Source organism: Mastomys coucha, unplaced genomic scaffold, assembly GCF_008632895.1.
Source record: "Mastomys coucha isolate ucsf_1 unplaced genomic scaffold, UCSF_Mcou_1 pScaffold6, whole genome shotgun sequence".
NCBI classification, from domain to species: domain Eukaryota; kingdom Metazoa; phylum Chordata; class Mammalia; order Rodentia; family Muridae; genus Mastomys; species Mastomys coucha.
The window spans coordinates 53,102,178-53,129,801 of NW_022196912.1; the positions used below are offsets into that span (position 1 = coordinate 53,102,178).

A 27,624-nucleotide genomic window follows, 5' to 3' on the forward strand; every position below is an offset into this window, starting at 1 on the left:
AAAAAAAAAAAAAAAAGGATTCTTCCAAACAAAAGCATGGTCAGGCCTCTATCTCAGCAATCCCTGGTCCCTAATACCAACTTTTGTCTTAGTTAAGCTTCCTATTGTAAAAAGACAAGATGTCCAAGGCTTATAAAAGATAGCTTTTCATTGGATCTAGCTTAAGGATTTAGAGTTTCAGTCCATTATCATCTTGGCAGGAAGTACAGCAGTATCTAGGCAGGCATGACTCTAGAGAAGCTGAGCATTCTACATTGAAGGGAAGGCAGCTAGGAAGAAGATCTCAAAGCCCACCCCACAGTGGGCCAGCAATGTGGCCACACCTCCTCCAACAAGACATACCTCCTAATAGTGCCACCCACTGGGTCAATCATAATCAAACCACCACACATAGTAATCAAAAGACAGGTGGATTCTCAATGAAGTAGGTATCTACTCTTCCATTATTTGGTAGCAAGTTAGTGCAACATGGAGTCCTTTTTGTTCCTACTCAACATAACCTTCCAAGCAGAGCAAAAAGTATACTTTGTTTTGATTCTCCTATAGTATTTAGAGGTATTTATATTTAATTTTGTTTTTACATCATCATGGGATTGTAATTGATATTAGCCTAAACATTTAAGCATAGCAGCAAGAATTCAAATCACCAATATATCACATATGCATTATTTTAGTTCTTACTAATGTCATATTTTATGTTATATGCACTTTGTTAAATAATTTTCCCCTAGTCACTGGGATAATAAGTATATGTATGTTGCACCAAATCATTTTACCAATCTATATGGCAAAACCAAGTAAAACAGTAGGGCAAGAAAAACATTTTTCTTTAAAGAAAAAATATTTCTATAATTGAGTATTAACTTACTCAACCACATTAGTTATTCTTATACCTAATAAAATATTTCAAAAGCTGCTGTTAGTGCTGGCGACATAATTAAATAACAGGGCTCCTGGTTTCCTAGTTTTGCAACATATGCCACCTACAGGTTCCTTTTCCCACTGTGCATGCTTCCAATGGGACCCACAAAGCATTCCCTGAAGCCCTTCCCTTCTCACTCCATATCTGGGCCCAAGTCTCAGGCTCAACCACTTGCCATGCACGCCAGAACACCAGGTAGGAAGCCTATGGATCTTCTCCAATTTCTGTTACCATAGACCTAATTCGTGGCATACAAGTTACTATCCAAATTAATAAAAATTAGAAAAGAAAAGGGGGAAATAATAATAGACATCAAGAATATTCAGAGAATAAGAACATATTTTAGAAATCTATACTTAACCAAATTGAAAAATCTAAAAGGAACAGGTAATTTTTTCCATAGGTACCCCTTCCCAAAGTGAAATCAAGATCTGATAAACAATTCAAATGGTGTTTTGAAAAGTATGGCTTCCATATATTCATGTGTTTTAATACTTGATCACAGGGAGTGATGATATGACCTTATTGGAGAACATGTGGCCTGGCTAGAGGAAATATATCAGTAAAGGGACACTTTGAGGTCTTAAATGCTCAAGCTATGCCCAGTGCGAAACACATCTAGTCTCCTCCTCACTGCCTTAGGATCAAGATGCAGCACTCTCTTGTCGGGCAGGGTGGCGCAAGCCTTTAATCCCAGCACTTGGGAGGCAGAGGCAGGCAGATTTCTGAGTTCGAGGCCAGCCTGGTCTACAGAGTGAGTTCCAGGACAGCCAGAACTATACAGAGAAACCCTGTCTCGGAAAAAAAAAAAAGATGTAGCACTCTCGGCACTTCCAGCGGCAAGTCTACCTGCAGTCTGCCATGCTTTCCACCATGATAATAATGGACTAAACTTCTGAAGTTGTAAACCAGCCCCAATTAAATGTCCTTAGTAAGAATTGCCTTGGTCATGCTGACTCTTCAAGGATGTAAACCCTAAATGAGCCAGAAATTGGTACTGACGGCAGCCAAGAGGAGACCACATACCTTTGACACCGAACATAACTTAAGCATTTAGGAAGTTAAAGCCCCACCTCCACAGCGACACACTTTCTTTAACAAGGCCACATTTCCCTTTTTTTTTTTTTTTTTTCCGAAACAGGGATTTTCTGGATCGCCCTGGCTGTCCTGGAACTTACTCTGTAGCCCAGGCTGGCCTCGAACTCAGAAATCTGCCTGCCTCTGCCTCCCAAGTGCTGGGATTAAAGGCATGCGTCAACACTGCCCTGCTAGGGCTACACTTCCTAATAGTGTCATTCCCTCTAGCCAAACATTCAAACACATGTATTTTTGAAGAACATATCTGTTCAAACCAACATATTCCACTCCCTGGCCCCCATAGCTTATGGCCATCATAACATAATACAAAATGTGTTTAGTCTAGTTTCAAAAGTACCCATAGTCTATCACAATCTCAACAATGTTTTAAAGTCCAAAAGTTCAAAGTCTCTTCTGAGATTCATGCAACATCGTAAGTGTAATCCCCTATAAAATCAAAATCAAAAAGCAGATCATGTGCTTCCAACATATCATGACATAGGATATACATTACCATTCTAAAACACAGAGAAGGTATGAAAATACTGGACAAAAGTAAGGCCAAAAACAAGCTGGGCAAACTCCAAACTCTGCATCTCCATACCTGATGTCCAAATGTTATTCAAATCTCCAACTCCTCTCAGCTTCATTGTTGACAGTACACTTCTTTCTCTTGGGCTGATTCTACTCTCTGTTAGCAGCTTTCCTCAACAGGTATCCCATAGCTCTGGCATCTCTATCATTTTGATCTCCAAGGCCATCCAAACTTCACCTTCACAGCTTCATGCAATGGCCTCTTTAGGTCTCCATTCAGGGATGCCACTGCCACCCATCTAACTTCAACAACTTTATTTAGTCACTGAGGGAGATTTCTTGACTTTAAAGCTGAAACCACTTTGCTGAAGCTGCCAAATTCTGCTACTTGCTATGGCTGGAACATGACCCTCTTGTTCAATTACATCTTCACCAGCTTTCTGTTGCCCAGGAGCTGCACAAGCTCAAATGTGTTGGGCTTTTTCACATCAATAATTAACCAAGAATATGTCACCACAGTCTTGACTATTGGTCAATCTTATGTTGAGTTTTCTCAGTTGAGGTTCTCTCTTCTTGATGACTATACATTTTACATAAAAAACTAAAAAAGAAAAAAAAGAAAAAATAAATATAAAACCACTAGCCAACACAGCTTTGCTGAACCCATTTTCTTTTATATAGTTCTTGTATGAAAAAAGTTTGGAATTCAAGCTAAAATTAATTATTCAGCTTAAAAATATGTACTAGAGTATAATATTTATTTCTTAAATGTATATTTTTTATCCATGTTTGGGGACTCACATACATCAAATAATTACAGAAGTCAAAAATATAAAGTAAAGGACACAAGTGAAAATAACAGTTTAAGAAAAAGTTCATGATGAAAATATATGTTTCATTCTGAACTGTCTGATGAGGTTACTTAGTGCTGCTAGAAAACACAAAAAGTCCTCTGTGTCCATCCCCTCTGTGAAGAGAGTATTAACGGTGTGCTGGGAAAGTACAGACTGTTTCCATGACAGAATTGGCTGCTAATGCTCCTCCTAAATCCTCTAAAGAATTCTTTCCTTTGATCTCTGTGTTTGTTTTACAGGTATTGTCCCAGGTAACTCTTCTTCTGAGGGTGTTCTTCATTATCTTGACCTTGACATCTATTGGTCTCCTTCTGGATCAAAGGTAAGACAGGAACTTTTCACACGACTATAAAATATCAGTATAATATGGACCTTTATAATTTAGTTTTTAAAACTTAGTGTTGTATACCATTGTGTAAAATAAGTTAACTGTATCAGTTTTGCTTATAAGCCATTTTTTTTTGTTTGAAGCAAAATCAGTGGACTACAGAAGAGAACTTCACATGCCTTACATTCTAGACATGTATTTGTTGATATTTTATTGTTTTGCTCTCAGAATCTCACTGAATTGCTCTTCTTCTTGCCCTCTAACTCTGGCAGTCTGTTCTAACCGTTTGGATCCTTCTGATACTCTGGCTCTTTTCTGTCTTCACCTAAAACCTGTCTCTGTAAAATTGTCCCTATAAAACTGCCTTCTCCCTCCCCCCTCCACCATTACTCCTTTAAGTAGCATCTCTTTCTTGTGAGTTTTCATAAGAGTTGGTCATATTTCATCCCTGACTCATTCTTTCACTTTGTCTGCCCTTCAATTAGCTGTCACTTACAAACATAGCTCCTTCCTTCTGCAAACTAACCTTACTTACCTATATTGTTTGGGATAGCTTATCACTGTTTTAATTAAACAATAAGTTAATAAAACAGGTTTTCTTTAAAAGATACATTTTATTATTTTAAGGCTATATTCAAAGTACTTTAGAGAAATACCACTCAATTTTGTAAAGTACTTTTCTGGAAAATCAAAAGTAAATTTTATTGCTATTTAATTATGACATAAACACACGGGGACAGTATTTAAAGCTAATGGGTATTAACAATATCTTATTTCAGACCCAAGGCAGCTACTGTGGAAACTCTTCGGTGCCTGTTCTTCCTAACCCTGTACAGATCTGGTCACTTAAAGCCTCTTATTCCATCTTTATCATTTGTATTTGAGGTAAGACATTTACTGAATTATTTAATTCACTCATGAAATGCTTTCTCTCTATTGAATTCCTGCCCAGTATTTGTAGCTAAGTTTTTCTGTGCACTATGTCTTGAATTACTATTTGTAAAACTTTTAGATAGTTAATATTGGTAAGTTGTGGCATTCTTATCCCAAAGTCTTGGTTGATATTATTAAGTTCTAGAGATTGGACAAAATATATTGTAGATTTTGAAGAAAACTGGTATGTAATGTAGGTTCTCAAGAATTTAGTGATAAAAGTGACTTTGCAAGGTTACTGGCATCTAATTCTATTAAAGAAAGCTTTGAAAATAAAAAGAAGTGTTTGACCACTTTTAAATCATCTATAACAAAAGTTATCATATGTAAAAGTAACTTTTATTCACCTGGTACAACTGTTGTCTCACAGGCTTACTGCTGAATAAACTCACCCTTTATAGCTCTTTCTGAACTCTGGCTGGCTGGTTCAATTCATCTGTTCTGGCTCAAACTCCTGTCCATGCTGATTGATTGAAACTGACTTATCTCAGCATCTCACTGAATTGCTCTGCTTGGTCTTTAACTCTCACAATCTCTTTCTCAGGCTCTGGCTCTTCCTGTTTTAATGTGCAACCTGTCTCTCTAAAGTTATCCCTGTAAAACTGTCACTCCTTTCCCTCTCCACTACTCTTTTAAGTAACATTTCTTTCTTCTGTGTCCTCATGAGAGTTGGGCATATGTTACCCATGATGTATTCTGTCAAATATTTCTCTGATTTTTCACTTTGTCTGCCCCTTAATTAGATGCAACTTTCAAACATATCTGCTTCCTTCTACAAACAACCTTACTTACCTATATTGTTTGGGATTAAAGATGTGTACTGAGGGTATGTCTGATTCCAACTACAGGAATAAGAGGTGTGTGGTATGTCTTCATTCTAGCTGGATCACACAGATCTTGGAAGTCTTTGGATGTCATCCCTTGCCAGAGCAGCTATGCTACTGGATTAAAAATCCTTTATAATTATATATAAAAGAAAAACAATTGTTTTAAAGTAAAATATATGTTTTGATATGTGTGATATTTAAGATTGATACTCCAGAGAGTCTTTAGAATTGTCTATTATTTTATACTCAAGAAATATTTAAACAGTCTTATTCATTTTTGTTTTTATTAGAGTATATAAAAATGTTAAGCTTGATTCCTGAACAATTTGCCACTCTATGAGACAAATCAACACATTGGTTTATTTAAGTGGAAGCATAAATCGTAACCTTCCCCTGTTAGCAAAGGACAAAGTGTCTTAGTTTGTTTTCTGTTACTGTGATAAAACAATGTCCCAAAGATAGAGTGGGATAAAGAGAGTTTATTTCGTGTTTCCAAGTTACTATTCATCACTGTGGGAAGTGAGGGCAGGAGCTGGAGGCAGTACTGAAGCAGAAACCAGAAACTATGGAGGGATGGTTCTTCCTGGTTTGCTTCCCAGAGCTATCTCTCTTATTATAGCTCAGGCATACCTGCCTAGGGATCTTACCACTCACAGTGGGCTAGGTCCTTCTTCATTGAGTGCTTCACAGGCATGTTGGCATTTCTTAAACTGAGTCTCCTTCTTTCTAGTCCTATCAGGTTAACAACTAAAATTAGTTACTATAGCTGGATTTTTGCTACTTTGTGGGTTCTTTCTTTCATCTTTCTGCACTCCTTTTATTTTACCCTTTCAACTTCCTAAAACTGTATATGAGAAAAAAGAAAAAAGACAGAGAGGTAAGGAAAGAGCTCCCTAAACAAATTCAGAGGCTAAAAAGGGGGGAGACATTATCATTACATTACTTCCTGCTGATTAAGGGTGTTCAGTTTCTTGGGGCAACTTTGATCTTCACTGTCAGGATATCTAGTTTCTTCTTCTTCTTCTTCTTCTTCTTCTTCTTCTTCTTCTTCTTCTTCTTCTTCTTCTTCTTCTTCTTCTTCTTCTTCTTCTTCTTTTCTTCTTCTTTGTGCACAACTACTTAACAAACCATGACCAATAGTAATCAACAACAACCAACAATTCACCTATCCACCTCTGGCATTTATATACCCTCCGAAAAATCTTCCAGAATTCCAAACATTTGCAGAAACTACCTGCAGTGGCAAAGCCATGCTTCTCCTAGAGGACAAACTGGAACAGTCCTATATTCCACAGCTGGATTTAAAATGAAAACATATTTGTTATAATATTTCTGTATTTTTTAAAGAAATCAAAATTCTAAAACTGTCACTATAAACTACCACATAAAATAATACAAAGAGCTGGGCTAGTGTCCTGAGCAGACCTTGGGTGCAAGTTCTGCAGCCAGTCCCACACTCCCAGGCTCTCTGACACTCTCATGATCAGAGTTGAGGAGGACACAACATCTGCCCCAACACCAGGAGTGACTGGGACCAGTAGGACTAGGCACACAGGAACTCCACCAGCAGAGTGGCTCAGGTTCCTTCTGGTCTCTCTGGGCTGGTGTCCTGAGCAGACCTTGGATGCAAGTTCTGCAGCCAGTTCCAAAACACCCAGAGGAAGCTGCTGCACTCCCAGGTGCTCTAACAAGCCCAGGATCACAGGATCCCAGAATCACAAAATCACAGAGACAGCTTGACTCTGAGGAGTTCTGACACAATCAGGATCACAGGAAGGACAGGCTCTACTCAGATTTAGCAAGGGCAGGTAGCACTAGAGACATCCAGATGTTGGGGGGGGCAAGTGTAAGAAAATAAACAACACAAACCAAGGTTACTTGTCATCATCAGAACCCAATTCTCCCACCATAGCAAGTCCTAGACACACCATCACAAGAAAAGCAAGATTCAGATCTAAAATCACTTCTCATGATGATCATACAGGACTTTAAGAAAGACATAAAGAGCACCCTCTAAGACATACAGGAGAACACAGGTAAACAGCTAGAAGCCCTTCAAGAAGAAACATAAAAATTCCTTAAAGAACTGCAGGAAAACATAATCAAACAGGTGAAGGAAATGAACAAAACCATCCAGAATCTAAAAATGAAAGTAGAAACAATAAAGAAATCAGAAAGAGAGACAACCCTGGAGATAGAAAACCTAGGAAAGAATTCAGGAGTCATAGATGCAAGCATCACCAACAGAATACAAGAGATAAAAGAGAGAATCTCAAGGGCAGAAGACACCATAGAAAACATTGACACAACATTCAAAGAAAATAAGAAAAGCAAAAAGCTCCTAACCCAGAACATCCAGGAAATCCAGGATGCAATGAGAAGACCAAACCTAAGGATAATAGGTATAGAAGAATGTGAAGACCCTCAAGGTAATGGGCCAGTAAATATCTTCAACAAAATTATAGAAGAAAACTTTCCTAACCTAAAGAAAGAGATGTCCATGAACATACAAGAAGCCTACAGAACTTCAAGTAGAATTAAATAGAAGAATGAATTAAGTATGTATTGATTTCACATCGAAAAGACTGCATCTCCCACACTGTTGGACAAAATAACGACCTGAGATGGCCTCTGTTACCCAAGTACTTGAGAAATGAAAACATTAACAGAAGGTACAGCAGTTAGCATTGTCATGTTTCAATGAATTTTTCTTCACTTCTTTTTAAATTACCTCTAGATTTTAATATAGTTAAATTGAATATTTCTTGCTGTTCTTGTTTCCATGAAACATACTACCCCAAAACTTAATGGCCTCAAATAAAGAATTACTTCCCTCATACTCTTGGATAAGTCACTCTGCTGCTTCCACTAAACTTTCCCCTAGATTTCATTAACCTTCAAGGGTCAGCAGAGATGAAGGGGTACAGGAGGAGCCCAAAGGGTTGATACTATTACCTCCGCTCCTCATTATCCAGTTTGCATGGCCAGCCATTTGAGTGTTGAAACTGCTACAGTCCATGAAGCAGGGTTTCTGCATAATTCACTCTTTTTTTAAAAGAAGATTTTAATAATTTATTTTTATTCACTTTATATCCTGATCACAGCTCTTTCCCTCCTCCCCTCCCAGTTCCATCATTACAAGTCCCTACTCCCATTTACCTCCTCTTCTTTTCCTCAGAGAAGTAGGAGCCCCCCTTGGATATGACCCCATTCTGGAGCACCTAATGGAAGAGGACTAGGAACATCATCCTCCATGGAAGCCCAATCAGGCAGTTCACATAGGGGAAGAGGGTCCAACTGCAGTGAACAGAGACTGAAACAGCCCTTGCTCCAATTAGGGGTCCTACATGAAAAATAATCTACACATTTCCTACAAATATATAGGGGGCCTAGGTTCAGCCCTTACATGCTCCCTGGTTCATGGCCCAGTCAATCTCTTTGAACCTCCATTGACCAAGTTTAGTTGACTCTGTAGGTTTTCTTGTGGTATCCTTGACTGCTTTGGCTTGCTCGGTTCTTGTCACTTACTCTTCAAACTGTTTGGCTGTAGGTCTCTGCCTCTGCCTCCATCCACTGCTGGATGAAGCTTCTCATGGATAGTTATGTTAGGTTTCTGTCTGCAAACATAGCAGACTGTCATTAATAGTGTCAGGAGCTGGCTTAACAACACAGAATGGATCTCAAGAAGAGGAGTCATTGGCTGTGCCCTTAGTCTCTTCTCCATCTTTATTCCTGAACATCTTGTAGGCAAGACAAATTTTGGGTTGAAGATTTTGTTGGAATATTGATGTCCCCTTCCTGGATAGTCTTTCCTGGATACAGGTGGTGGCCACTTCAGTCTCTATATCTCCTTCTGATAGGAATTTCAGCTCTGTTCACCTTCATAGACTCCCTATTTTCTTCTCTGGCCCAGACCTCTAGCTAGTCCCACAGATTTCCATTCTCATTTCTGTCCTTCTCCTGCCCTCATATCCCACACCTGATTGCCACCCCTGTTCCTCTCTTCAACTTCTCTCCAACCCAATTTCCTCTCTTCATCCACCTCAGATAACCATATTTTCCTTCTGAATGAGATTTGTGCATCCTCCCTTGGGGCCTCCTTATCACCCAGTTTCTTTGGGTCTGTGGATTGTCGTCTGGTTATCCTGTATTTTATGACTAATAACCACTTATAAGTGAGTATATACCATATGTGTCTTTCTGGCTGTGGGCTACCATATTCGAGATGATATTCTCAAATTCTATCCATTTACCTGCAAAATTCAAGATGTCTTTGTTTGTAATAACTGAATAGTACTACATGGTGTAGATGTACACATCCATTCTTCAGTAGAAGAACATCTAGGCTGCTTGCAGGTTTTGACTATTATGAATAAAGCTGCTATGAACATAGTTGAGCAAGTGTCCCAATGGTACATCTTTTATATGCCCAGGAGTAGTATAACTGTGTCTTGAGGTAAAACTATTCCCAGTTTTCTGAGAAAATGCCAAATTGATTTCTAAAGTAGTAGCACAAGTTTGCATTCCAAACAGCAATGAGGGAGTGTTCCCCTTGCTCCATAACCTCTCCAGCATGAGTATCACTTGAGTTTTTCATCCTTGCTATCCTGACTGGTATAAGATGGAATCTCAGGGACCTTTTGATTTGCATTTTACTGATGTCCAATGATGATGAACATTTCATTAAGTGTCCTCAGTCATTAGAGATTCTTCTGTTGAGCACTCTCTGTTTAGATCTGTACCCTAATTTTTTAATTGGTTTATTTGACATGTTGTTGTCTACTTTCACTATTTGCAGGTGTATGATAGTATACATAAGTGACCCCCCAAAATTCTACACTTTTATGAAATTGGGTCATCAAAGAAATCTGCAAAGGGATGTGATTTTACAGGTGGAGAAACACACAGGGAAGTATGAGCATAAAGAATTCTACTAGTCACATTGCTGGATACATATCACAATGATGACTAGATTGTTGAAGTTAGACAAATATGTTTTACAGCCAGCCATACCATTTCAACTTAACATCTGTTCATTATGCATGTAAGGACAAGGGTGTATCTTACTTTCATTGGTGTATATTCTATGATTTTCCATACACAATTTTATTTTCACCTAAAACTAAACCACACATACAACCAAACTTATAAATCTTATTATATTCATAGCAAATGCAGTTTTGTCGTGTTTATTTTGGTATTATTCAGACTTTAACTAATTTATTGACTACAAACTATGTGCATATAAGTAGCAATTAAATTAAATTTATTTTTATATGTATTTACAATTTTAGTTATTTAAAATGTTCTATCCTGTCCAGAAAATACTATAATGTTAAAAGATTAGTGAATTATTAGTAGCATCATACTGCCATATGAGGTTTGGAAAACAACCTGATGAAGTTAGCCTTTTTCTTTTACTTGAGGTCTTCAATCACCTGTACCCAGTGAGATCTAGGCTATCTCAAAGCCCTTATTATTTTAAAAACTTGATAACAATAAAATGTTATGATACCATTTAAGTTTTCTTAGCCTATATATTTAATTAAAAATAGTTTACTAAAATGTATTATTCTGTTTCATTTACATGCAGTTTTTTCATTTTTGAATCATTAAAAATAACTTCCCATGTTTCTATATCCAGATATATTCATACACTAATGGCAATTTCTAGATTTTCCTGCCTCATTACTAGAGTGAAAATTAATCTATTAAATCTCCTTATGCATGTACATATACATAGAGTTTCCCTGGATTACATGGCTAGGTATTGGATTTCTAGACTTTATAAAAATGTGTTTAATGTTTTTTGAATTAAGGTCAAATCACTTTTCAAAGTGTTTGTAAAATTGGACGTTACTACAGTATAAGTTTTCCCACCTAAATTTTAATTTTCAGTTTTCTTGCTCATTGTTCACTAGAGTATTAAATAGTATAGTATTTTACTCAAATCACAGTTTTTACTTGATACAGAGATCATTATTGCATGCTTATTTATTATATTTCCTTCCTTATGCTATGTTTGTTTTACTTTCATTTCTTGTTAAACCTCAGTGCTTGCTTGTCTTCTTTTGGGTTTTCAGAAGTTATCTGTATAAACATAATATGAAAATATCTGCATTTGCAAAAGGTATCTTCCTTGAGCAGGAAAGGTGGTTTAATGGTTGACAGTCTGACTGTGTGAACAGGAGGAAATTGTTCTAATCTCATTTCCCACATAGAATGCTAGGCAGTCTAGCACACACTAGTAATCAAGGCTTTAGAAACAGAAACAGAAGGATCCCTAAACTCACTGGTCAACAAACCCAGCCAAACCAGGAGTCTACATTTAATGATTATCTCAAAAATTAAAGTAGGAAGCCTAAGAGGAAGAGGTTAATGTTTACCTTTGGCTGCCATATTTACCTTCATGCACATACACAGCAAATCAGGATACAGATGAGAAAAATCCATCAGATGTAATATCTATCTATCTATCTATCTATCTATCTATCTATCTATCTATCTATCTATCCATCCATCCATCTATCTATAAATATTATCTATTTTCTATGTTAGTAATCACAATTTTTTCCATTAATAAATAATCATCAGGTAATTATAATAATGCAGTTGCACTGAATTATTGGGTTTCTCTGCTTGAACTACCTTTGACAGAGTAAACTGTAAATGATTACATGAATGTACTGGACATTGTGTGGTATTTCCCAACATTGATGTCACACCCAAGGAGAGAGTCATATATGATATTTTTCTCTGCATAAGCTTATTAAGACAGCTATAAATGAAAAGACGCAAACAGATGCCTGTGTCTCCAGTATTTAAAAAGCAGAGAGAGGAAGATGGCAATTGGTTTGAAGTGGCCCTTTGCTTCATAGTAAGCTCTAGTACCTTGGCTTCTACATTGAGAATAAATATAATTCAGAAAAAAAAAAAACTCAAAAGGGGATAATGTATATTTTCACCCACCCTGCCTTTTTTCCTATCACCTTTATTGAAAAGTATTAGCACTAGAATCAATCAGGAGAAGTTATTTCTTGTACTTCATTTTTGAATAGATTTTAGCTCCTAGAATTTTTTACACTGCTTTATGTAACACAGATCTACTATTTTTGATTACCAAAAAATACTGTGAGCATCAATTTATAGGTGTTAGAATGAAACTTTTGAATTCAAGAACATAATGCTTTATATTTTAAAATCAGATTAAGTGTATTTATTTTTATTTTAATTTAGTATTTTATTGTTTTATTTTATTTTTGCCTTTCTTTTTTTTCTTTCACTCTGTTTTACTTTTGTTTGAAAATAGGAAATGATCCCCTGCCAAGGGCAAACATATTTGATTTAATTTAACATCACAAATTTTGGAATTTTGAGTAAGTTCTCAAATCGATACAATCCTTATTAATTATATTTTTTTGGATAAAAATAGAACTTTGTGCTTTCCAGCCTTCTGACTTAACATCTCCGCATTTTTTCCTGGCGTTGCTACTACCTACTCCTTTGTGGGTATAGTCTGTCAGTGACAGCAAGGTGAATTCCTACGTTAGCTTTAAATAAACATTTTCCCCAAAGAAATTATTTCCATATCACTCCTGGTTTTCTTCTTGGGATTGAAATAGCAATGCCCTTCCCTACACCTTTTCCAACATAACAAAGAGTCGTACATTGTACCTCTTCTCCGGAATGTGCCTGGCTCTGTGCTGTGATTTATGACCTGAGCATCCGACACTCTCCATACATTATCAAGGAGGCCTTAAATAAAAGCAAACACAAGGTTGTGATAGAAAACCTTGTCAACACACATGAAATTAAACACATACATGCTCTAATGTGCGGTTTTCCTTTTTATTTCGACTTTTAAAATGATTAAGATAGGTAAGGATTCGTGCTGGGTAGGATTTCTCATTTCAAACCAGGGATTGGAAGGGAAATCTTACCACAAGGAGGGGGGGCACAGGATATTTAGGAGAGCATCCCCTGGTTTCTACAAGGACATGGCAAGGGCTAGATTGGGCTCTCCATGGTCTGTAAACTACTTGCACCATCATTAACCACAAGGCTAGAATGCCTCATTCCAGATGCTCTGGCCAATGGACCGTAAAATTGCGAAGCATTTCGGTCAAGCCCAAAATTTTAAAAGCTCCCACCCCTTTCCTCTCAACAGTCTAACCCCCAATTCCCTCTGAAAAGCTGCTCATTATTCTTCCTCTGCCCCCTGATCTAAGCAAAAGAAATCCTTCTGGAATCAATTAGAAATGTCTGCCCTTGATGAGGTTTGCACGTGAGTTTAGAGCTGTGAGGCCGTGGTAGTGGCGGCCAACAGCTGCATTTTCGGGTGGTAAAGTCTGAGGAGGAATTTTCCAGGGTTTATTTACCATCATAAAATTTTTTTTAATAGGCAAGACATGTTGAGAGACAATCTTGTGTGCCTTTGAAAGTGAAGTTAAATTAGAATTGTATGTTTATTTCACTCATAATGAGGAGATTGAAGATGTGTACTCGATCTGCCTTTTCCTCAAGAGGTTGTATCCAAAGATTAGACAGTTGAATAGGCGTATTCTTGCAGGGGGTGAAAGTTGGGGAAGCACTTATTATCTCCGTAGTCATGTTAATGACCTGACAAATGAATATAGTCAAGATGAAAGGAAATCAGAATCCACTTTCTAAAATAATATGTATTAATAGAACCCTTTATTTATTTATAGATGTTAATTTTCATGTGATTTAGGCTTTAACACTACTCAATACTGCTACATAATAATGAAAAGATATTGATCCATAGTGCACCTTGACATTTAACACTTCAGACATATACATACATACAAACATGCATGCATAAAACATACAGAAAAATATGCAAACATATGCAATAACATTTCATTTGAATGTTAGTGACCTTCATGGCCTTATCTTTCCTCTGGTATGGAACAGACATACTTAGTGGAAGTCTAATTTTATTTTTTTTTATTTTTGAAAAAAATTTATTAGATATTTTCTTTATTTACTTGTAACATGATATCTCCTTTCCCAGTTTCCCTTCAGAAAAAAAAGAAAAAAGAAAAAGAAAGAAACAAAAATAAACAAACAAACAAACAAACAAAAACCCTGTTCTCTCCCCCACCCCCTGCTCACCAACCCATCCTCTCCCACTTCCTGGCCTGGCATTCCCCTACACTGGGGCATAGAACCTTCACAGGGCCAAGGGCCTCTCCTGTCCTTGATGACAGACTAAACCATCCTCTGATATGCATATGTTTCTGGAGCCATGAGTCCCACCATGTGTACTCTTTGGTTGATGGTTTAGTCCCTGGGAGCTCTGAGGATACTAGTTACTTCATATTGTTGTTCATCCTAAATGGCTGCAAACCCTTCAGCTCCTTGGGTCCTTTTATTATACTGTCTAAAGAAATCCCTTGTTTCAAGTGAGGATTTTATTACTACATTGATCATTTATTCCATCAAGAAATGCTTTCAACTCCCTTTGCCATCCAATCACACCATTCAGTGCAGCCTTTTAGTTCTTAGATATGCCTTATAGTCTATTTGTAAATGAAGTAGATGTTTTTGTTTGTATGTTATATGTATGTACATTGAGCTACATATACATATGTTTGCATACTTCATACCTTCGGAATCTTGAAGAGAGCATTGGTTCTCTGAAACTGAAGTTACAAGGGGTTGAAAACCATCTGATATAGGTGTTAGAAATCGAATCCCTAAATTTTGCCAGGGCTGCAATTGCTCTTAAATGCTGAGATATCTATGCAACTTCCTAAGTAACAATAATTATCATTGCTGTTGCCCCATAAAATATGGCTATTGCTGTCCCTCAGTAACTGAGATGTGTAGAACTATGCCCCCTCTTGTACTATCGATTTATTTCAAAACAACAGAAATAAGCTTATATTTTGGATACCATGTTGGATACCGTGTTGGAATATAAGAATTTTCTTGGGAAGACACATGGAGACATCTGTCCATGAAAAATTTGATTTCTAAACAGTAATAATAACATTGTAAGAATGGCTGATGCCTTCCACTCTGAGATAAAGTTGGCTAACAGTCATTGAATGGCTAAAAAAGCCAGAATGAAGTTCCACATACAATAACAATAAAAGAAATGTTGTTATCTTTAAAACAATGCATTGTTAATGATTTTCCATATCCAGAGACACTCAGCATGTCATCAATAATTCAGGCTGCCTATAGTTAAGAAAAAAATTATGTATCATTTCAAAGATATTCTCGTATTTACTTGTTCAGATAGTTACAACATGGAAATCTTGACCAATATGTCCACTCCTTGTAGAGTATTCCATATATCACCTTTCTTAAAGATATTTGAATATGCAAGAAAATCTATTCACTATGAAACCCCAGTACTTACAAATAGCAGATCTGAGGGACAATAGCAAGAAAATTCATAAAGTCTAAGATGAGAGAAAATAGAATTGTGTTGCTTCTGACACTTAACTATGAGGGCACTTCCAGCAGGTGAAGCAACATGGTATCCAATAGCATTGGGATATACAGTTTAGAGAAAAGCAGCAGCCGATGCAGAGTTGCTTGTTGAAACTCCTCAACATCACTCATAAATTCATTCTGTATTCAATATATTCCTTATACACTTTACAGAATCGAAAACCATTGGTAAATGCAGTTCTGCTGCCTTTTATTTTGGCTGCATCTTATGTAAGCTGGAGTTCTTATCTAAATGCAATATAGTAAATCTCTCTGGGGAACATAGAATATATGTATAGCACAATACACCATATTTTCCTGTGTTTGTCTCTGACAGTCTTGGTCTAGCTTTGAACAAATATTTAATTTACACACACACACACACACACACACACACACACACACACACTCAGATTCTAGATTCTACTTGTGTAAGGGATTAACACTAAGTTGACAGCCTTTTAATTCTCAGTGTCATGACCCAGGAAGCTAAGAGAACGAGAGACTTTTCTAACACTATTTCTATATTTAGGATTCCACGATAGGTGTGTGATTTAAAGAGAACACAGGGTAAAGGTCTTCTTCTGCTGCAAATAGAAGTTTTCTTTATGATGTGTGATAAGTACATTTACTTGTTATTATAAAAAAAATGTGCTGCTTGGTTTCCATGTGGTTGCTCTACTAACTGTAACAGGGCAGTCTGGGTCTCAGAACCCTACTATTGGATCCTCTTTCATCCTACTTGGACTTTCAGGATGGGCCTCAGGGGGAGAGGATGTGCTTAGACCTGCTGGGACTAGTTGCTCCAGTGTGGGGTGGTACCCAGGTGATGAAGCTCACCTTTTTTAAGGAGAAAGGGTGGGAGCACAGCGGGAAGGATTTATATGGGTAGGACTGGGAAGAAAGGAGAGAGGGGTGCTGAGATTTGGTTGGAAAGTACGTTTTTTTTTTTTTTTTTAAACCATAAAAAACACAGTTATGGAACCTAATCCAAATGCATACATAATACAATACAATACTACAACTAAGTGTCAGGGAATATTGCAGAAGAGGGAAGAGGGAAGAAAGATTTTTAAGAGTTAGAAGATCAGGGAGTTTGCTGTTAGATTGTGTCTTCTAGTAATATCAGTAACTTTATACCCACAAAGTCTCACCAACATGAGTACAAACATGAAAGAAGAAGGAGGAGGAGGAGGAAGGTAAGGAAGAAAAAGAGGAAGAAGAGGAAGAAGAAGAAGAGGAAGAGGAAGAAGAGGAAGAGGAAGAAGAGGAAGAAAAGGAAGAGGAGGAGGAGGAGGAGAAGTAAAGGAGGAGGAGTAGAAGGAGGAAGGCGGCTACAAAGGTGATGAAGAGGAAAAGAGCCATGCCAAAGGGGACGAGGCCTCAAACCTACACAAACACTATAGGCAATTGAGTGAAAATAAGAGTTGGAGAGATAGTCCTCATGGAAGAGCAAATTGGTAGTCCAGTTCCAAACGCTGAGCTCTGAAAGCATATATAAAAGTAACATGATATGGACTTACTAGGGTATATTTAAAAATGTCTATGTATATACATATATACATGTAATAACAATAAATATTAAAATGTCCTGAATCTGAAAGAGATTGGGGAGGAGTATATGGGACAGTTTGGAGGGAGGAAATGGAAGGTAGATATATGACTATATAATAGTCTCAAAATTTAAATATATTTAATATATGCTTTAAAACATTTAAATAAAGATAAAATTCAATGTTAGTTCACACTTATATAATTATCTTATGAAGAAGAATATAATCCAGGAGCTCTGGAAGCAGTGAGGGTGGCAGTTGGGAATGCCATTTCCTGTTTTACTGTATATAAGGACATGCAGTCGGGCATGCCATTTCCTACTTAACTGGATATTAGGACATGGAAAACTCAGCTGTGGTGATACTAGTCCTAAAGGTGTTCTGTGTATACTCAGCACCATATCAATTCCTACCTGAAAATTAATCCAAACAGCTGAAAAAATCAAAGCAGGTAATAGAAAACCAGTTTTCTTGCTTTAAAGTCACATTCAGAAACTTCCTTAGTGGCAAAGAGAGAGTTCACCGGGATCTGAAGTCAAGAAAAATAATTGAGATTACAGGAAACAAGCCTGGAACAAATTTACAATTGGAAGAATATTAGAATATTAGAGATTAGAGTACCTTGGCCAGTTTCTTTGATTTAAGTGACTGAGAAAGCTTATAGAGAATCTTGGTGCCAAGAACTGTTGATAAATGTGCTGAAAGAATATTCAGTAAGATGAAGTTATTATCCATGTAATCCATGTATCCATGTAACAGCAGCCAGAGGCAGATAGCTGCTCTTTTCCCTATAAAGTTGTGGGTGTCATTTAGGTGTCACTCACAACAAGAGATCTCAATGTGAGACATGGCAGTGTTCTCTAATGAACATGTTGAAGTGTTTAATCAGAATGCATTAGGTAGGTTTGCTTTTCCATATTTTGTTAGTAATACTGTGTGGAAATCACAGTGCAACACAGTTTTGTTTGTTTTATTTTGTTTTTTTTTTAATTTTACTAAATTTCCTTCAGATGGTTTCCTGAGTGTTCTTGGTAATGTTGTATATAATTTCTAGTTACTGTTAACTACACTCCACAATGGGAGTTTTAAAGCACTACTTTATTTTACCTGAAATGGCATTTCTAGCCTCAGGTTTCTTCTATTTCTAGAAGAACCTTGATGGGTGATGTTTACCTTTTAAATTTTTAATCTAACCTCCATATGAAGAGACTCTGAAAAAGAGAACACTTTTCTATGTGTTTTGTTGGAATTAATATAAAGAGTCATAGTTATGACAAAGTAGTACAAATTTGAGAAGTGCTCATTCCTATAGGTATAGGGTACATTGCACGATGTTTCATTTTACCTAGCATTCCACACTCTGGTTTTTTTTTTTTCACATGACACTCTTTCATCAGATGTTCTATGTTTTCTCAGCGTGAAGAAGATTTTGGAGATCAATCAAGCCTTCATTCGTGCATGCTCTCTGTCAATGAGCTGGACTCTGTCCTGGTTATCAGTGTTCTGTTCTAGAACTATCTCTCTTTTCCCCTTTGATCATTTTCATTTTTTCTTTCATACAATAGTATTTTGCTTGCTTATTTCTGCTCAGTATTATTCTAAGTCGTCTGTCATATAATTCTTTATCAATGTTTGATGATAGGAGATTCTCTAGAGAGGAGACACAGATAAGTAAGTCAGATGTCCTTTGAAGGTAGAGTGGGCTCACTCGAATGCACTTGGGAGAATAAAAGCCTGCGCAGTGAAGCTCAGCTTCTCCATTTGAATTGCATATCGAGGGTTTTATGCATTCTCATTACTTCAGATGAACCCTCTTACAGGCTCGCACATACTGATAAGTGGCAATATCAAGAAGGACATAAAGAACAATTTACAGAAAGGCCATTGGAGATTGAAATCCATGAATGGATTTTATTTTCATCTTCAATTCAAATTTTAACTTATTTTTAAAATTTCATACATCATTTCCACCATTCTGTCTCTCACCTGAGAATTTTACTGTCTAAGCATAATGGCATAAAGTAACTACTTCTGCCATAAAGACAGGTCTGATCTTGTGTTAAAACTACGATCCTAACAGACTTTTAAAACTCAGTGACTCACCCCTCAGAAGTAAAGGCAGAAGTAAACCTCTGAATTCATAAGTGAAACCCAGTCCTTAGGTATAGTTTATTTGCTCAGAATTTTTTTTTTAAATTTGAAATGATATTGAATTAAGTGAAAAGTTAGATTAAAAGGTTTTAGGATCACAGCTGAATGTTATTTTTCTTGAAAAGTTTAAAGATAACCTCCCCCTCAAATCCACACTCTTCTTAATCTCTCCACATTGGCATCCTAACACTTTATTTCCCCAAATATTAAATGTTTGGAGCTATTGTTTCTTCATTTTGCTGTTTAGTACAGAATAAACATGCTCACTGGTCATAAGTTTATATATACATGCAATAGAGAATGAAATGATCCTTTAAAGCACAAGAAATTGTGGAAAATCCCATTGTTTCATGGTTTCTTTGGTTATCACTTGTCTATAATTTGTTTGAGTGTAGATGATTTATAATTGAATATGGTAAGACTACAAAAGTAGTTTTTACTAGTAAAACTATGCTATAAAGTTAAAGCATATTGGGTAAAATAGGATCATATTAAACACTAAATGCTTTAGAAACAATTCAACAGTCTGGCCACCCTGAGACCTTATCCTTCGTCAGGTCAGGACTGAGTTTTGGAGGAAGCAGTCTTAGTGGAGAAATCATGTGCTAGAGAAGACTTTAATTCTTTTGGGCCATATGCTTAAGGTAAGATGGAAAATAGAAGAAAAGGAAACTATACATCTCTGTGATTTTTTTAAGTTGGGGAAACAAATGAGGTTTCTTCTCATAGTTTGAAGAACCTAGTTAGAACCTGCGGTGTAAACATAGGGAGAGCTAACTCCTTTTCCGAGGCTCATCAGTTGAGCTGTTTAAAAATTGGCAGCTTCACTTTGCACATATGCCTGCATCTATAAGTAATTTTTAATGGAGATACAAGAAATAAATATTATACATAAATTTTGCACATTTAGATATGACATACAATTACTAAAGCATTCAATATAAACAAGAGATAATTTTTAAAAGATAAGAATGTATGGTTCAAATCAAATAACTGGTGCTATACTATAAGTCAGCATTAAACTAAAATTCTTAAAAGTATATGTTAGGTATATCTAACTCTGGTTTTAGGTTTTAATGTTGAATAATATTTTTATGTTACCATCTTTTCTCCTTTGGCCTTACTGGATTGTTCTGAATGTAACATTTGTGTGTGTGTGTGTGTGTGTGTGTGTGTGTGTGTGTGTGTGTGTGTGATGTGTTTTACACAACAGCCTAAGGACAGAAGACTAACACATGTCCTGTTTACATTTGAATCATAAGTTCAGTATACTTAAAACACAGTAATGTTTAAGTGTTGGAAATAGGTGTTAGAAAAAATGAGTACACAAAGACCAAGTTATTTACTAAATAAAATACTTGGGACCTGGACCAAATAGTGTGGTTACCTCTTTCTCAGTGGAGTTTGAGTGATTGCATCTGGCTTGGCAAAAGTGGTTTGGTTTATCTTATTGTGGAATCCATGTAATACTTCTATTCCATTGTTTACATTGCTGATTGAAAACTAATATACAGTATATCCAGTTTGAATCATTTGTTTCCAAGATAGCTTTTGTATGGCAAAGAATCTTCCCATTGGATTGTAAACATACCTGAATTTAAGGCCCTTTTAAATATAACTATCATAAAAGACCATTTTTTCTTTCTATTAGCAACAAAATGTGATTAAAATATCATTTCTGTTTATACAAGGAACCATTACATTAGAACATTTGGGAAGAATTAGCTTACTGTTATTGAAGCACCCACGTGTGATGTGTGTTCCATTTACTTGAATTATATAGATCCACTCATCACTCAGGCGTCCAAGGAATATCTATTCAGTATCGGGTTTGTGAGGAAACCATCATCATAGTGGCTATGGACAGAAAGGCAGAATTTACACAAACTTAATTTGGGATCAGATTTTGATACGTACCATATGTGTGAATGTTGTGTCAATTTCAAGTCTTCTGGAGAAAACAATAGGAACTCCTGAAAATTGTTGAAAGTATCTTATTGAACATTTTTAGTAAAGATCTTAGCACATATAGTACTTAGCATTTCTGCATGCTTAATGGCAATGTTAATAGTAAATATTAAATAGTGGAAGTATAAATCGTTGCTAGTTGTTATTGTTCGTGGTGATTAGAGCAATCACATCAGTACCAGGAATCAACACAGAGGAAGGAGGGAAAAAATTAGACATCATACCAGTCTTTTAGTATTGAGTGTTTGTTGCAAGTGTTTAATAAGTGTGTACTAAAATGATGCACAACATTATATTAAGGATGATATAAAGGAAACATAAAAATATCCATAATCGTGATGGGTAGCAAAATTTCCAAGGTGGATTTTTGTGTGGTAAGCATGAGTTCACCATGATTTCTTCACATCTTAAAGACAAAAGAGGTGATACCTAAATCAAGTAGCTTTATCTAAAGATTAGAATGGAAAAATAACTAACACAGTAAGAAGTTGAGAATGCTGCTATATAACTGTAGCATTAAGTGAGAATTTAAAAAACAGGCATGAGATGGAATTAGAAAAACTAAACAAAATTAACTCCAAAAAAATTGTGTGTGAACGAGAAACATATGCAGGATGCCACTGATGAGTTTTAAGACTAGAGCATAGTTTATTGGATGTGCTTTTTTATATAAACATCAAAGTAGCTTTATAAAGAAGGAAGACATGAGAAAGGAAACACGTTAGAAATTTGTTAGAATGATTCCAGCAAGATATAGAAGTAGCTTGAGGGAATAGTCACTCTGGAAAAGTGGAGTCTCACAATCGGGAAACAGAAAATTCAGATAATTTCTTTAATCTCTTACATTTAATTCTTTGCATCTCAGGAAAACAAAATCCCACCTTGTCTAAAAAATAATAGAACTAAGAGGGAATGTCAATATACAGATTAAATTGTGATGCCATTGTCAGATTAGAGATACATTCAAACCACTCAGACTCATCAAACTACACAGGTAGACCTCGCATGGCTTAATAAGCAGAAGTTGTCTTTGACAACCAAGAAAATCTGTGTCCATATATGAATTAGAGTTTTATTTTTTACTCATGAAAGAAGTTATAGACCTGAAAATGTTTATCTGTTTTAAGACCAGCAATATGAGTGCTGTATTAGTATTGTATAAAGCACTTAAACTCCAAGATATACAAATATTTATGCACTTTTTTTATTCAGTAAAGGATAGTGGCTACTATATACCTTGTACTTTCATGTCTTAGACATTGTTAGCAGAACTTTCTTCTATTTTTTTTTTAATGGAAAGCCTTGATATTTTTATTTACTCTCAAGTTTGGAAATCTATCTTTTTAAATTTGTGTCAACTTAAGGAACTGGAAATTTTGTTTTCCTTCCTTCCTTCCTTCCTTCCTTCCTTCCTTCCTTCCTTCCTTCCTTCCTCCTTCCCTTCCTTCCTTCCTTTTTTTCTTCATTCCTCCTCCATTTCATCTCTTCTGCTCACACAGACCCTTTTAGTTGCTATTTAAGCACCTTTTCTATCATTAAGCTACATTCTGAGGCCCCAGTGTTTCTATTTTTAAGTCCCCATATCTATAAACATAAAATACCTTTGTCTTCAGTGAGTTTTATTAACAGTTAAAGAAAAACATTATTGAGAACTCATTTTCTCTGTGTCCCTGAATGAATGCAAGATTCAGTTTGTAAGCTCTACTCGTTTAACCTACCTGAAGGGCTGGTTCTACCAACTACTTCAGAAGTAATAAACAGATCTCTTCTGTAACTTCTGATGACTCATGATCACTTTGCATGCAGGCAGTAAGCCAAAAAGAATCTTTTCCTATTACTATTGGTTCCTATTACTTCAAAACCACAGCAGAAAGTAAGATGACCATGTCATTCCCAAACACATACAGGTTAAAAAAAAAAAAAAAAAAAAAAAAAAAAGCAACAGTGTAAAGCAAGAAAGAGGCTAACCAGGTCTACACAGCTCCAGTCAATGATGCCTTTGGAATTTGAATTTTCAAGTTACTTTTCTTCACTGACTGGAAATACGTTCTGCATGACTACAATATCATAACTGGCAATAAAGTAATCTTTACTAAAATTTCTTTTCACACTACTCAAAACCTTTCATTTTAATCTCAAGATTTGGGCTTGTCTGCATTATATTTTATATTACTTAGAGATATAGGATCTTCAGATAAAAAAATAGTAAATATTTGAAGTAGATCATGATTATTACAATGTGAATTTGAAATCTCAATAATAAAGGTGATTTAAAAAGCCAACTCTTATTAATACTAAGACCATTTCTTGCAAAAGTTATGAAGGAACAGAAATCAATACATTGTTGTTACTAAAGATCTCGGTGATACATTCTAATTGTCATGCTTGAACTGAAAAGGAGCTAAAAACAATTATCAACAGGCTTGATGGGAACTGTACTGTGTCCCTTGCTTCTCCTACTAATGAGTTAGACCTCTTTAGTCATAAACTAAATTAAATCCTTCTTCCTTTATTTTGTTTTAATCAATGACCACAAAAAAGATAAAAGTAACTAATTCAAACATATATTGCTGTGTTGTATTAACAAATAAAAATTATTTTTTTTCCAAAAATGAGTAGCAAGGTACACAATTAACACACCGTTGTGTCTGGTACTTCTGGGGCTATCTGGATATCACATTATTTGGGGTTTCACTTTATGTCTATTTAAACATAAATATATGAAAAAATTTTAACGTGTAACATGCAAAACATACTCTATAGATCTCAAACCACCCACAGAAGTAAAGGACACCCCCTTTATCCCATCGTGCTTTCAGTCTCACAGAGGCTTGGGCTTGCTGTCAACTACATTTATTAAGTGAGGAAACGGGGGCTCTGAGAGGTAATTATCGCCTCTAAGGTCAGACAGTTATAAGGATAAAATTCAGTTCCATAATCTGCCCATTTGCAACTGTGTTTCATTCCTATGTAGAGAATAAAATCATAACTATCTTGATGAGTAGATTAAAACAAACAACAGATTCTCTTCTAAATATTATTTTTTTAAAAAAAGACAATACCAAGCTCAATCTCTTGATCATAAAACAAATACAATTCTGAGCAATTTCCTTGAGGAACATAAATGAACCCTTTGAAAAATAATACAGTGAATTTGCCTGCTCTGGCAAATCTATGTCTGCTTCACAGAAGGGAAGAGGGATGTTAGAGGGGTTGGAAACATTACCAGCAAGCCATCAACATGGTAGCTGGAGATGAATAACCACCTCTTATGTAGATAGGATTTGGAAGGCTTCAGGAAATGCGGTGCATCTTCCCTCCCTTGGTTGTTCTCCAAGGCAATGAGTTCTAATGGGTTCTGTTCTTTCTGACTATTCTTTCTCATCCACGGAAGCCACTTTACTTACTAATGTTCGACCATCATAGTGCTTCATGGCCTTTTAGTCTCATGTCCTCCTTTCTTAGCTCATTAGAAAGATTGTCTAGCTCTGTGAGTTTAAATGCCTTCTAAATGCTGTTTACAGCAAGTTTTATAAACCTTGTTCTGTTATCTCCATTGAAATCTAGACATGTGCACTCAATTCCTTTTTTTTTTTAAACTGTACATGCTATGTAGTCCTGGAAATAATAGGAATGCAATTGAAGGTATGCATTTGTGAGATATCCATGAAAAACGATAACCCTGGATAGAAAAGATATACTTCAGGGTGTTTGTCTGCCCTAACTACAAGTTAAGGATATAAAATAATTTCAAGACTAACCCTTATTATTTTTATGTTCATTTGTTAGCCTATGTATAACATTTGATAATTTGATAATTTAAAAACATCCTCTGCTTCAGAACAGACACTTGAAGGGAAAGGAGGACCATGGTTAGATTTAATCAGACAGAAAGTCATATTGCTACAAAAGGAGACCTTAGTAATAGATTTAGAAGCTGATCATGATTCATTTTGTTTTAAAAATATAAAAGGATCAAACTTGTTCACTGAAATCTAGGTCACATTCAGAGAACAACAACAGTAAACAAGTAAAAGACTAACGACTAAATAAGTAGTATTTGGTTTTAATGTTTTAAGATGTTGCTTAATTACTAGCATTCATTTGTGATATGATACATAGTGAATAGTAAGTCTAAATAATATTGTAACTGCTGTATGAATAGTTTATCTACTTGTGGTTCTCATTTATCTGCTATCTATGGAATGGCAGGCCAGAAGCAACTAAAATCTTGAATTAAAAAAAAGACCTAAAGACTTAACTACTGGGCTTTCATGAAATTTGTGTTCCTTTATGTGCATGTTTGACACATTATCTTTGGTGTCCTGTAATTTAAAGCTATAAATTTAGATATTTTCCTTCATTTATTATCAGTAATTTTTTGTATGTAGCAACTTCTATGGTACTTTTATTGATAATGGTTTAAGAAAGTTGCTTGTTTAAAAGTATATTTAAAAATGTAGACTTTTTAAAATGTCTACATTCTTGCTTGGAATTCCAACACTTGTTGGAATTTAGGGGTATTGAAATAAATAACTTTTGAGAATATTTTTGATTAAAATTCTTCCTTAAAAATAAAGAGTAATAAGCTTTACTAGAATTTTCAGAGCATTAGCATATAAGAACAAAAAGTAATACATTCCAGTTCATTACCATTAGTGTCATTAATTCGTTTATGGGTAGCCTACTCCAGGCATTCAACAATACAGGCAGCATATCTCACTACTAAAAAGTACTCCATTGAAGTGAAAGTTTCTTCAGCCCTTCAGAGTGGTCTCTACAGTTGTACTGATTTGAATTCGAAATATGTTAATGGTTCTTATGTTAGAGGTTCATTCCATAAGTTGTGATACCATTGGGAAATGGTATAACATTGAGGAGGGAGGTCTAATAGGAAAAGTCCATCTTCGGGACATGCCCTTGAAGGGGATATTGGGATCCCTATCTCTTCCTCTCTTGCTTACTGCTTCTCTACAGTAAACATTAAACAGTGACCCTCCAGGAGCTCCCCATCTGGTTCTTTAGTTTGCGGTACATTCACAAACAATAGAACCTATTAATGATGGAAAGGACATGTTTAAAATGCAGATCAAGCTCAATCAATCCTTTCTACCTTCAAGTTTATTAATTCTGATATTTTGTTACAAAAATGCAAAACTAACACACCAGTCAGGGTGTAATCATTTCCACACTTGGGCTCTACAGACACATTCTTTCCAGGAGATTGTAACATTTAAGCAGTTGATGACACATTCTGCAGTCTTGAAACCACAGCTCATCCACCAATTAGAGATCTGCTCCTCTATATTCTTGGAGGTAGACATGTATATTCCATGGCTGAATGTAAGAGAGGTGCTATGAGGTTTTTGTTTCAATAAGTGAAGCATATACATTGAAGAAAATGTGGAAATGCTTAGGATTAGTGTCTTTTCCCAAAGAGGGCAAACAGGCTGAGAGTTGCAAGGGTTCAGAAGAGTTGGAGAGCTATAATCCCAATTTAGGAGACCAATACAACTAATTATACAGACCCCTACTCTCCCCCTTCCAACCCACCTCCCCTACCTCTCAGCCCATCTCACCTCCCAAAGACATATCTTTAGGAAGTATATCTATCTTTTACTAATTTACTTTAAACTTTGTTCAAGATTTGGTAAGCATAAAGTCCTCTGGGTTCCTGTGCTGAAGCCCTACTACAGACAGAAGCCATACAGGCCAATGTTCATCTATAGTTTACATCAACTCACTATCTTGTTCAATATTTGTCAATCAGAGAAACATGTAGGAAGTTACCTTTTCATTTTAATGTGATAAAATGCCTGAGAACTTGGTAGAGTTTATAATACATTAACATAGAAAAGTCACAGAGTTGTATGTTGAAAATGATTAATTTTATTATATGTGTGTTTTACCTTGGTAATAAAGATCACTAGGGAAATGTAAACTAGCTGTCATAAACCATCTCCAAATGGTAACAAAAATAAAATAAAAATAAAATAAACCTCCCTCTATATAC

The 27,624-nt window shown here is 35.9% G+C and overlaps 1 protein-coding gene across 4 annotated transcripts in view; it reads left to right on the top strand.

Moving 5' to 3' along the window:
* The window catches only part of Agmo (alkylglycerol monooxygenase), a 329,966-nt gene that overhangs the window by 164,965 nt on the left and 137,377 nt on the right, over window positions 1–27,624 (top strand). For all 4 annotated transcript variants that reach the window (XM_031357451.1, XM_031357454.1, XM_031357452.1 and 1 more), the window contains exons 11-12: window positions 3,627–3,709; window positions 4,495–4,600. In XM_031357451.1, the coding sequence (XP_031213311.1) occupies window positions 3,627–3,709; window positions 4,495–4,600 (189 nt within the window). The remainder of the gene's footprint in view (window positions 1–3,626; window positions 3,710–4,494; window positions 4,601–27,624) is intronic.